The 13,099-nt window shown below is 37.1% G+C and overlaps 1 protein-coding gene across 1 annotated transcript; it reads right to left on the bottom strand.

Moving 5' to 3' along the window:
• Positions 1 to 1,172: 1,172 nt before the first annotated feature.
• Positions 1,173 to 1,628, bottom strand: LOC103589726 (myosin light polypeptide 6-like). The gene has a single exon (XM_008571762.1). The coding sequence runs from the start codon at positions 1,626 to 1,628 to the stop codon at positions 1,173 to 1,175; it is 456 nt and encodes a 151-aa protein (XP_008569984.1).
• Positions 1,629 to 13,099: the final 11,471 nt, after the last annotated feature.

Below are 13,099 nucleotides of genomic sequence, written 5' to 3'. Positions count from 1 at the left end.
CTGCCTCCAAATTTTGTTAGTATCTATTTTGGGGGGGGGGTGATTGTGATTTATGACTTTTAGAGTCATTTGCAATTGGCCCTAGTGGCCAAAGACCATTATGGATTTTGGGGGGGGTTGTGATTTATGACTTTTAGAGTCATTTGCAATTGGCCCTAGTGGCCAAAGACCATTATGGAAGATGGTGGAATATAAAACAACTTTATTCATCCAACCATGCCTTTCTTTTTCATTCTACTTTTTGCTTCCATTTCCAGGCATGTTTTCTTTATTGCAATCAGAAATTTCAGTGATTGCATCCTTACTGTATGTGCTGTTCTAAAAACAAAATAGAGCTAGTGAAGGAGGCATCATTCTCTCCTGGGAAAGCAGTACTGGAACCAATAGGCAGGGCACTAAAAACACGCGGTAGGGCTGATCTTGATTTTGTTGACCGTGTACTTCTATGTTCCCCCATAAATCCTTGATCTTTTGGTCCAAACGCAATTAAAGCTTGTTGTTGAAGTGTGCTCTACTTTTCCTTGTGTGAATAATGCTGGTTAATTTTAAATTTTGCCTATTTGTCTTATATTTCAAACTTTGTACCTCTCAATCTCTGAATCCCATATGCTCTGGAGCCCTGTTGAAAACTGGGTGGTGAGGGCAGAAGCTTGTACACAGTAGAGACTGTCAGTGCAGTATGACTAACAATATGCCAACTCCTCACAACATCTGAGAATGAGCTGCCTTTTAGATGGAAACATGGTAGTCCTGACTCCCATTCAGCTTGAAATCCTTCAGTACACAGATATTTTTCTTTCTGTTGCACTTGAATTTGGCTGCTGGAGTTTTTTGTTATTGTTGTTTGTTTCTTTTTTGTGGGGGCACAAAGAGCAAATTTATTTGGTGAATGATGACAGCAAACATCATCCAAGAAAGAAAAGATGGGAGAGGTGCTGTGACAAGACAGCCTAGGAGGCCTCCGGGGATAGATGCAAAAAGTCTCACACAGGGAAAGGCACGGGGCTCTGGGGATACTGGGAATGTCCTCAGCCATGCAGCAACAAACATCATCCAAGAAAGAAAAGATGGGAGAGGTGCTGTGACAAGACAGCCTAGGAGGCCTCCGGGGATAGATGCAAAATGTCTCACACAGGGAAAGGCACGGGGCTCTGGGGATACTGGGAATGTCCTCAGCCATGCAGCACCATACGGATGAGCTCTTCATAGTTGATACAACCATTGCTGTTCTCATGCCCTACCACCAGCATCTCCACTTCTTCTTCTGTCATCTTCTCACCCGGCGTGACAAGGACATGCTGGATTTCAGCATCCATTACCATGCCACTCCCTTCTTTGTCAAATACCTGAAGGCCTTCAACATAATCCTCATGGGTGCCCTGGTCCTTGTTCTTGGCCACAGTCTGCAGCACAGGCAAAAAGTGCTCAAAGTCCAGTATCTTCACATTCATCTCATCACTCTTGGGGTTCCCCAGGACATTGAGCACCTCGGCATTGGAGGGGTTCTGGCCCAGGGCCCTCATCACATCCCCACATTGGCTGTATAGGATCTTGCCATCACCTGTTCGGTCAAGCAGCTGGAAGGCTTCCTTGAATTCTGCGGCCTGGTCCTCGGTGAAGTCACACATCTTGACTGCTTAGCTCTGCCGGACCTCTTCCTCTGCCTGCTGGAGTTTGATCATTCCTTCTTACTTTAGTGACACTTATTAGTGACACCCCACTGAGTCAGGATCACAGCTCCAGGTTGTTAAACTGTGTGTCATAGCCAGTGTTCTTTTAGACATCGCATTGTACACCCCATTGATTTGGCTGCGGGAGCTGTCTGGTAGCTCATCACCACCTATCCTTTGCTTTCCCACTGCAGAAAGGCATGCCAAGTTGGAAATATCTAAAGATTGTCTGGGATTATCTAATTCTCAACTGGTGTAAACATTCCATTTTACTATGTTTGGCTGCATTGATTCTGAGTTATACACTGGTCATATACCCTTACTACATCTAAGAATATAACAGTTTTGTATGAAACATATTCATAGCTTGCTTTAGAGTCAAGAAAGGAGATGAATGAATACTTATTGAACCATATGTAAAGTATTATGTTTTACATACATATGTTACATAATCCTGGCAACACTCTGTAGGAGAGGTGAAATAGAATCTGCGACACAGATGTCCTTAGAGAAGTTGAAAGATGTGCCTGAGGTTATCTCATGAGCCAGTGCTGGTGCCAGGATCTAAATGCCTATCTTTTACTCTTTCCCTTTCTATTATATCACCTTGTTTTTGACTATATTTTAAATGGTATTAAGTCTTGGTTTAAAAATTCTAAACTGTCTAATAACTCCTATTTGTTTTGTTATAAATGTTTTAGATATATTTCACCCTTTTTAGTGTATTGCTGTATAATGTATTACAGCAAAATGCATATATCAGTGTATAGCTTGATTAATTTTCCTAAGCTGAACATATCCATGTTATCAGCACTCAGACGGAGAAACAGAAAAATACCAGCACCGAAGAAACCCTCGGTATTTGCGCTTTTAGTCACATCCCACCCACCAACTCCAAAGGTAACCGCTATCCTGACTTTTAGCAGTGAAGATGAGTTTTGTTAGTTCTTGAATTTTACGTTAATGGAATCATACAGTATGTACTGTTTTGTGTGTGGTTACTTTTGCTCAACATTCTGTTTGCAAGACTCATCCTTATGGTTGCCCATAGCTGTAGATTACTTTGTAGCATTCCTTTGTGTAAGCATACCACAACTTATTTATATATTCTACTGTCCCCAGGCCTTTAGCTAGTTTTCAGTTTGGGGCTATTGTGAATTGTGCTGTTTTTAGCCTTGTACATGTCTTTTGGCAAATGTAATTATTCTTTTCTGTTAGGCACATATGTAGGAGTGGAATTGTTGGGTTACTTTTTCAAAAGAACAATTTTAGTAGGGATTCTCAGTCATTGGGTCAATCAGCAAATATCTCTGGAGAATTTTCAAAATACATATGCCTGCATTCTAACATAGAGATTTAGATTCAGGTCATCCATCTGGAGTGGGGCCGAGTTTTCTTCATTAAAATCAAAACAAAACTTCATGGAAATTCAGTTGTGCAGCAGAAGTTGAGAATCACTGACTAAGAGGCAGAACAGTGTTAAATATTCTTTAGATATCTTTCCTACATTTTATAGAGGAATATGTTTATATACATATATGTATATATATATATATATTATCTAATGATACCTTATAAATATAATACAGACATTATTTCTAATTGTTTTGGCTAATTTCTGTTTTTATCTTTCATTTTTAAAAAGAAGAATAAAATATTTTTACCTGATTCAGTTCTATGTAGTGTTATTGCCTGCTGTGTGTTCAGCACTCAAGGGATTTGATGTTTTCATACAGCAGGTGTTTTATCAGACCAAGGAATTCAATTGTTTTTATTATAAAAGTAATCTATTCTTCATTTTAAAAAATCAGACCGTAGAAAGATATATAAAATAAAAATGAAACCTTTGCTTGTTCACCCACTTCTTCCCAGGCTTCCTTCCCAGAGGTAACCACTGTCTTTCTCCTCCATTTTCTAAGCATACTTGAAGTATTTGACTTTTTTTGGCAACATGGTAGCATAGTTTGAGACTTTAGGCTTAGCCAAGTCATTCTGCGCCTCATTTCCTCTTCTATAAAGTGGGTGGTGATACCTTATAGGTTTATTGTGAGGATTAAATGCAACAACATTTGCAAAGTACCAAGTACAGTACCCGGCATGTGATAGGCACTCCATAAGTGAAGAAATTAGAATTATAGTTTTATGATAGTGGCTAACAATGTGCTTTCAGGATGAAGCACTTTAATGAAGTAAGAAGGAAGGCATTTTATATAATAACTCCAGGTAGCATTGCTCACATTATTAAATGTCTGTTCCATTTTAATCCTATTTCCACATAAGCAGAAGCAAGTTGGAAGCTTGTTTCATTCACAGAAAATATCAGAGATAATATTTTTGTAACTTGTTGAGTTATGAATATACTAAGCTGCTTACAGGTAAATTTTCTGGGGTCCAGACAGCTCTCTTTGTCAGGGGTATGGCAAAGTTCCATCCTTCTATTCATGGCTTGTGTGGCATAATGTATTTTTGTTTGCATGCTCCTATTCGAAAGCACTTTTTAGGGTCATAATACAAATACAAGATCCCTAATTTCTAAAACATTGAGTTGCTTTTTGGTTTGGTTCTTTCATTCTTCACAGAACTGAACTTGTTTCCTGATACCTTCCTGCTCATTCACAGAAAATATCAGAGATAATATTTTTGTAACTTGTTGAGTTATGAATATACTAAGCTGCTTACAGGTAAATTTTCTGGGGTCCAGATAGCTCTCATTGTCAGGGGTATGGCAAAGTTCCATCCTTCTATTCATGGCTTGTGTGGCATAATGTATTTTTGTTTGCATGCTCCTATTCGAAAGCACTTTTCAGGGTCATAATACAAATACAAGATCCCTAATTTCTAAAACATTGAGTTGCTTTTTGGTTTGGTTCTTTCATTCTTCACAGAACTGAACTTGTTTCCTGATACCTTCCTGAAGGCCCAGCTTACCTTTGTCATCCCACAAGCAATAAGACAGTTTTCTGAGGCTCCTTTTTTCAATTTCATAACAACGTGATTAGAATTACACTCAAAACCCCTAAGTACAACATCACTAGTTTTACCTACGTGGAATAATTTCTGCTGATTTTCTTTACGTGTCCCAACATACGCTTAGTCATTTACACTCATGAGGTACCATGCAGTTTGCAGACCCACTATAGCTCTGCTCCCCTCACTGCCTTCGAAGGTCTTAAGGTCTGTGGCTGTGTGTTATAAATGGAGCTCATTGTGTAACAGTTTGAGTGCCATAACTGTTGAATAGAATAGATGGGCAAGTGGGAGGGTGAGTGCTGCTCACTATAATATATTAGATGTGTCCTGAAACAGTTGTGGGTAGTTTTTGTAAATTTGAATTTTATGAGATAGAAAGATAATTGCTATTTTAAATAAACTTGCTATGAATGCTTTTGAGAGGATTGCTTTTTAAATGGTATCATTCCTCTGCTTTGTAAGAAGAGATCAGAATCACCATTTGCATTCAGTTGTGGATCACATTAAGAGCGTAAGGAATGGACATAAGCAGAAGAACAAAAGAATTAGGTTTCACCCATGGTCCACATGGCCCAGCAGTGGAAATTGATTACCATTCATGGGATCCGGCTTGGAAATAGATTTCCTCTTAATAATCATGTTGCTCCTGAACATTCTCCTTTTGTTTTTCTAAGTATTGAACATGAACTAAGTTAAGGAAGGTGAGAGAGGCCTAAAACAGCTTGGTTCAACTACTGGAGAAACAATTCAAGAGATTTTCCCACCTGGAAATGGGACATCTCAGTCCAAAAGTTTAAATATATAAGTTAATCTGAGCAGGTACATTGGGTACAATTACAATCAACACTGGTAATATGAATATTTCCGTAAATTACTACCTTATACTACATTAGCCTTAAAAAGTTAGTGCCCTTGTGGAACCAAAAACAAAAGTAAATATACCTGTGATGACTTCTATACATTTATAAGGACTTAATTTTGAACCCTCTACCTGTTGAAAGACATCTGGATTGTTTTTACTTTTTTTGCTATTACCAATAAAGCTGCTATAAATATTTCTGTACAGATATGTGTGTGAACATGAATTTTCATTTCTGAAAAATGGATTACTGGATTGTAAGGTAGTTGTAACCCTCTACCTGTTGAAAGACATCTGGATTGTTTTTACTTTTTTTGCTATTACCAATAAAGCTGCTATAAACATTTCTGTACAGATATATGTGTGTGAACATGAATTTTCATTTCTGAAAAATGGATTACTGGATTGTAAGGTAGTTGCACATTTAGTTTAGAAAGAAGCTGCCGAACTATTGTCCACATTAGCTGTTCCATTTTACACTGTCACATGTAAGTGATTTGGTTTCTCCACATCCTTGCAGCATTTGGCTGCTCTCGCCTTTTAATTTTAGCTATTTTGGCAGGTGCATAGTGATATCTCATTGTGCTTTTAATTCCCACTTCCCTAATGTTTAATGATATTGCACATATTTACCTAATTTTCCATTTGTATATCCTCTTCAATGAAATACCTGTATCTTTTTCCCATTTAATAATTAGATTGTTTGGTTTTTTTACTGTTGAGTTTTGAGATTTCTTTATATAGTCTAGGTGCTGTTCCTTTGTCAGGTAGGTGGTTTGCAAATATTTTCTTCCACTCTGTAGCTTGTCTTTCCATCTACTAATAGAATCTTTTACAGAACAAAAGTTTTAAATTTTGGCAAAATCTATGTAAAGTTCTCCTTTGATAAATTATGATTTTGGTGTCATTTAAAAACTCTTTGCTTAGCCCTAGACACTACAAATTTTCTTCTATGTTTTTTTCCTAAAGGTTTTACAGTCTACATTTATCTATAATGGCTTCAGTAACATTATATAAGTTGTGGGACTTAGGTAGAGGTTCATTTTTTTATGTGTAGATCTCCAAGTATTCTAGCATTATTTGTTGAAAAGGCTATCTTTCCTCTATTGACTTATTTTTGCATCTTTGTCAAAAAATAAGTTGGGCATATTTGTGTGGGACTACTTCTGAGTTCTTTATTCTGTTCCATTATCTATGTTCCTGTCCCTCTGCCAATACTACACATCATGATTACTGTAGACATATAATAATTCTTGAAATCAGGTAAACCGATTCCTCACCCTTTATTCTTTTTCAAAAATTTAAGGTATTCTAGACCCCTTGCCTTTAAATATAAATTTTCAAATAACCTTCTCTATATCTACAAAATCCTTGCTGGGATTTTGATAAGAATTGTGTTAACTTGATTCATATAACAATTTAGGAGAATTGATGTCTTTAATATGTGGAGTCTTTCAGTCCATGAACATGGTATATCTCTTTATCTGGATCTTTGATTTCTTTTATCAGCATTTTGCCATTTTCAGCATGTTTTGTTAAACTTATACTTATGTATTTCATATTTTTTTTAGTGATTGCAAATAATATTGCTTTTTAAATTTTGTTTTTTTCTTGTATTCATTGATAGTGTAGAGAAATACAATTGATTTTTACTTCTTTACCTTTTATCCTGTAACCTTGTTAAAGTCACTTCTTTCTTCTTGGAGTGTTTTGTGGAGATTCATTGGGACTTTTTGCATAGACAATCATGCCATTTGCAAATAGGGGTAAGTTAATTTTTTTCTTTCTATGTCTTTTATTTCCTTTTCTTGCCTTACTGCACAGGCTAGAACTTCTAGCACTATGTTGAAATAGAGTGGTGAGAGTAAGGCCTTTGCCTTACTCCTGTCTTTCACATTTAGTATAATATTAGCTGTAGGTGTTTTAAGTATAACATTAAGTATAATATAGCTGTTGACTCTTTATCAAGTCCAGGAAGTTTTCTTTTATTGCTATTTTTTGAGATTGTTTTTATCACAAATGAATGTTGCAGTTTGTCAAATACTTTTTCTGAATCCACTGATATACTTTTGTGATTTACTCTAATACCTGCCTGTTATTAGGGTAGATTATATTGATTTTTCAAGTATTATTTTGAGAGTTTTTTGTTGAAACATCATTGATTTATATATTTGTGGGGACAGATTTAAATATCAATACATGCGTACAATATGTGGTGATCAAATCAGGATAATTAGTATACTGATGTTTACAAAACATAATCAATCTTTGTGACTCAACTAAATTCTCACTAATCCTTCTCCTCCTCCCCCATTCCCACCTCTGATAACCACAATTCTGTTCTCTCTTTTTTTTTTTAATGAAAGTTCAGTGTATTACTGTGATTGTTCCTTTCTTCCTTCTTTCCTGTTCTTTCTTGCAGGTCACTCTTATGAGTGACAACATGTGGTATTTCTCTTTCTGTGCCTGGCTTATTTCACTTAACATAATTCTTTCTAAGTTCATCCATGTAGGGCAGAAGTTCATTCTTTTTTTATGGCAGAGTAGTACTCCATTGAGTATACCACATTTTCCTTATCCAGTCATCTGTTGATGGACATTTAGGTTGGTTCTAACTCTTGGCTACAGTAAATAGAGCTGCAATAAACATGGGAGTGCAGATATCCTTTTGACATGATTTCCATTCCTTTGAGTATATACCCAGAAGTGGGATTGCTAGATCATATGGTATCTATCTGTATTTGTTTGAGAAACCTCCATACTGTTTTCCATAATAGCTAAACCAATTTATAGTCCCACCAACAGTGTAGGAGACTTCCCCTTTCTCTGCATCCTTGCCAGCATTTGCTATCCTTTGTCTTTTGGTAATAACCAGTGTACCTGGGGTGAGATGCTATCTCAATGTGGTTTTGACTTTCTTTTCCCTGATGATTAGTGATTTTGAGCCTTTTTAAAAATATAATTGTTGGCCCTTTGTGTCTTCTTTGAGAAATGTCTATTCAGCTTTTCCCCCATTTTTAAATTAGATTGTTTTGTTACTATTAAGTTGTTTGAATTTCTTGTATATTCTTAATATTAATCCCTTGTCAGATCTATAGTTTGAAAATATTTTTCCCATTCTGTAGGTTGTCTTTTCACTCTGTTGATTGTTTCCTTTGCTGTGCAGAAGCTCCTTAGTTAGATATAATCCCATTTGTTCATTTTTTTCTTTCATTGCTTGTGCTTTTGAGGTCTTATTTATAAAGTTGTTGCCCTGTCCTACATCCTGAATTGCTCTCCCTTTGTTTTCTTCTAGGAGTTTTATATCTTCAGGTCTTTAAGTCTTTAGTCTATTTTGAATTGATTTTGGTATATGGCAATATGTATGGGTCTAGTTTCATTCTTGTGTACACGGATTTCTAGTTTTCCCAGCACCGTTTGCTGGAGAGACTATCCTTTCCCCAACGTATGCTCTTGAGGCCTTGAAGATCAGATGGCTATAAGTATGTGGGTTGATTTCTGGGTTCTCTATTCTGTTCTATTGGTCCATGTGTCTGTTATTATGCCAGTACCATGCTGTTTTGGTTACTATATCTTTGTAGTATAATTTGAAGTCAGGTAGTGTAATACCTCTGGCTTTATTTTATTTTTTTGCTTAGGATTGCTTTGGCTATCCTTGCTATTGCTTTGGGATCTTATGTTATTCCATATTAACACTAGGGTTGTTTTCTCTATTTTTGTGAAGAATGTTGTTGGTGTTTTGATGGCGATTGCACTGGATGTGTGGATTGCTTTGGGTAGTATTGACATTTCCACAATGTTAATTGTTCCAATTGATGAACTAGGAACATCTTTCCATATTTTGGTGTTCTCTTTAATTTCTTTCAGCAGTGTAGAGATCTTTCACCTTCTTATTTAAATTAATTCCTAGGTATTTTATTCTTTGGTAGCTAATGAAAATAGACTTTGCTTGATTTTTTTGCTAGTTGGTTGTTGGTGTGTAAAAACTACTGGTTTTTGTGTATTGATTTTCTATCCTGAAACTTTACTGAATTTGTTTATCAATTCTAGGAGTTTGTTGATAGAGTATTTAGGATTTTTTTGTCTACAGAATCTTGTCATTTGTTAACAGGGACAATATGAGTTTGTCTTTTCCAATTTTGATGCCCTTTATTTCTTTCTCTTGCCTGTTTACTCTGGCTAGTACTTTCAATACTATGTTAGATAGCAGTGGTGAGACTTGGTCTCCTTGTCTTGTTCCTGTTCATTCTCCACTCAGAATGATGTTGGTGGTGGGTTTTTCATGTATGGCTTTCTTTTATTGTGTTAAGATACTTTTCTCTATACCTGTTTTGTTGAGAATCTTTATCATGAAGCAAAGCTGAATTTTGTCAAATTCTTTTTCTGCCTCTATTGAGATAATCATATGGTTTTTGTCATTGATTTTGTTGATGTGGTGTATCACATTTACTGATTTGCATATGTTGAACCATCGTTGCATTCCTGGGATGAATCCCACTTGGTCATTGTATATAACCTTTTTGATGTGTTATTGTATTCTGTTTGCTAATATTTTGTTGAGGATTTTTGCATCTATGTTCATCAAGGATATTGGCCTGTAGTGTTGTTGTTGTTGTTGTGTCTTTGTCTGACTTAGTTTCAAGGTGATGTTGGCCTCACAGAATGAGTTTGGGAGAATGGCCACTGTTTCAATTTTTTGGAATATTTTAAAAGGATTTTTCATCAGTGAAGCCATCCCATCCTGAACTTATCTTTGTTAGGAGACTGCTAATTACTGCTTCAATCTCATTGCTCTTTATTGGTTTGTTCAGGTTTTCTGTTCCTTCTTGGTTCAGTCTTTCAAATTTGTTGGTGTGTAGTTGTTCATTATAAGCTCTAATGATTCTTTGTATTTCTGTGGTATTAGTTGCAATATCTCCTTCTTCATTTCTGATTTTTGGTATTTGGGTCTTCTCTCTTTCTTTTTTAGTTAGTCTAGCTAGTCTATTTTGTTTATCTTCTGAAAAAACACCATTTTTGTTTCATTGGTCTTTTGTATCATTTTTTGGGTCTTTATTTCATTTATTTCTGCTCTGATATTAATTTTATTTCCCTCTACTAATTTTGAGATTGGAGTGTTCTTGTTTATCTAGTTCTTTGAGGTGTAGCATAGGTTGTTTATTTGAAATGTTTCTATTCTTTTGATGTGTTTATTGCAATAAAGTTCCTGCTTAGGGGAAAGCTTTTCAAAGGAAAGCTTAGCTGGATATAGTATTCTTGCTTGGCAGGTTTTTTCTTTTAGCACTTTGAATATGTCATCCCACTCCCTCTTTGCCTACAGGGTTCCTGTTGAGAAATCTGTTGTTAGCTTGATGGGGATTCACTTGTAGGTGAGTTGACAATTTTCTCTTGCTGTTTTTAGAATTCTTTCTTTGTCTCTGACTTTTGACAATTTGAGTATAATGTGTCTTGGGGAGGTCCTTTTTGGGTTGAATCTGTTTGGGACTCTTTGAGCTTCTTGGATCTATGAGACCATATTGCTCCCAATACTTGGGAGGTTTCTGGCTATTATTTCATTAAACAGCCTTTCAATGCCTTTTCCTTTCTCTTCCTCTTCTGGTACATCCATAATATGATGTTTGTACCCCTAAAGTTATCAGAAATATCTTATAGACTCTCTTCATTTTTTAATATTCTTTTTTTCTTTGGTCCTGTTGTGTTCATTCAAAAAGCCTGTCTCCTAGGTCAGAAATTCTTTCTTCTGCTTATTCTAGCTTGATGCTTATGCTCTCAGTTGTATTTTTTTATTTTACTGAATGAATTCTTTAACTCCAGCATTTCTACTTGGTTGTTTTTATTGATTCTATCTCCTTGTTTAATTTCTTATACACGTGCTGGATCATTTTATTGACTTCATTGTGATTCTATTTTTTTTATCCACCATGCCCAGTTAACTTAATATTGCTATTTGTGATTCCTCTTCAAGTGACTCACTGGATTCCTATTGTTTGGGGTCTGGTATAGGAGAATTGTAGTCTTCTTCTGGGTGTGTCATGTTTGCCTGTTTTGTCATGCTTCTCAAATCTCTGTGGTGGAACTGGAAATCTAGTGGTGTAGTTGCTTCTTTTAATTTTTGGAGTGGTTTTTGAGGTAAAAGACTGTTACCTGTAGATGTGTATTATTGTTGCTTTGCCTCACACAGGATGACGGGGATGCAAAAAGGATTACTCAAAGTACATCTCTTCTGAGCAGTGAGATAGCCCAAAGGGGTTAACTTCCTGGAAGCCTCAAGAGGGAAGCATTCCTCCTTTGGGAAATTAACCATAAACTGGGTTTCTCTCCTTGTATTTATTCTCCAGACCAGGAAGTTACAGAAAAAGAACATAGGTGGAGTTATGGTTAAGTATAGTTTAACAATAGAAGCTGGTAACATCAGTGAAATAACAAAGTGACATTCCATAATGCAGTTTGCAAAAGGTTAAGTAGATCCACCAACAAAACCTTGTTCTTAGCAAACATTTTCTTTCCCTACAGCAATTTCCTTAGTATGTTTACATAACAATCAAGTAACTTGTCTGTCTTCGAGCCAGCAACTTTGCCATGTTACAATTCTATATCTACAACAGAGACTTTAGCCTGGGGAAAGTTTCCTGTCTTTTACAAGGTTAACACATCTATATGTAATTTTAAAAAGTTAAGCTATACCTGAAACTACAGGGCTTTGGAAACTAGGCCCTGTGAAATAAATTTGCTTTATAAATGTTAGTATACTCCACATATTATATTGATAGTCAGGTTGGGTTCTGCAGTTTTGGTTCTGAGTGAGTGCAGTAGTAGGTGCTGGATTACTCCCCATACCCTCTCTGCTGGTGTGGGAGTGGCACTGTGTCAGACAAGACCCTGGACTTCTGGGACAGGTGGCATGGATCTAGGCAGCTTGCATATCCTAAGCATGCTCTCCACTAGTGTTGGTCAGCTTCCTGTCATCAGGTAGATTTCTGAGCTACCAGTGTAGGAGGGCATAGATCCAGGCATCCAGCACAGGGGAGCAGTGCAGCCCCTGCTTACTGTCCACTCAAGTGGGTGTGGGGTATTGAGTTGGGCATGACTCTGAGCTCCTGCAGGAGGGATGGCATGGATACAGATGACAGGAGCACTTCCCCCACTCTCCACTGGCATGGGCAGTTTCCCTCTGTCAAGCAGGCTTTGAGCTCCTGCTGGGAAGGAGGGCATGTTTACAAACAGCTGGTACACTCCCCTAACACTCTCCACTAGGCTGTGTGGGGCCACTGGGTCAGCAGGACTCTGAGCTCCCCTGGCTTTTCTCCCAAAATGGCAACATCCAATGGCAGCCTGTGACCAAGTGGGGAGGGTGTGGTTCACCTATTGGGAAATACATTCATGTGGGCTCTTAGCTGCTCCACACACTAGGCTCACTCTCTGAAAGGGCTCCACAGTGACCCTGAGCCTGGTTTTCAGGCATCTATGGTGGGGTATTGGCCTCTGCCTTCTTGTCCTGCCCACCTTTCCCCACCAGTGTAGGGTTTCTTCACTGTCCATGCTGGTACTGTCAGTAGTTTTTCTTGTCTTTCCGTGTTGCTTAAGTTTCTGGGTCTTGGGG

Source organism: Galeopterus variegatus, unplaced genomic scaffold, assembly GCF_000696425.1.
Source record: "Galeopterus variegatus unplaced genomic scaffold, G_variegatus-3.0.2 Scaffold716, whole genome shotgun sequence".
In the NCBI taxonomy this organism is placed as follows: Eukaryota; Metazoa; Chordata; class Mammalia; order Dermoptera; family Cynocephalidae; genus Galeopterus; species Galeopterus variegatus.
Note: the sequence above shows the minus strand (reverse complement) of the source record. Positions and strands in the feature narration are given on the sequence as shown.

Excerpts from the sequence above, each read along its gene's own strand:
- LOC103589726 (XM_008571762.1), bottom strand. The coding sequence starts at position 1,628 with ATGTGTGACTTCACCGAGGACCAGGCCGCAGAATTCAAGGAAGCCTTC.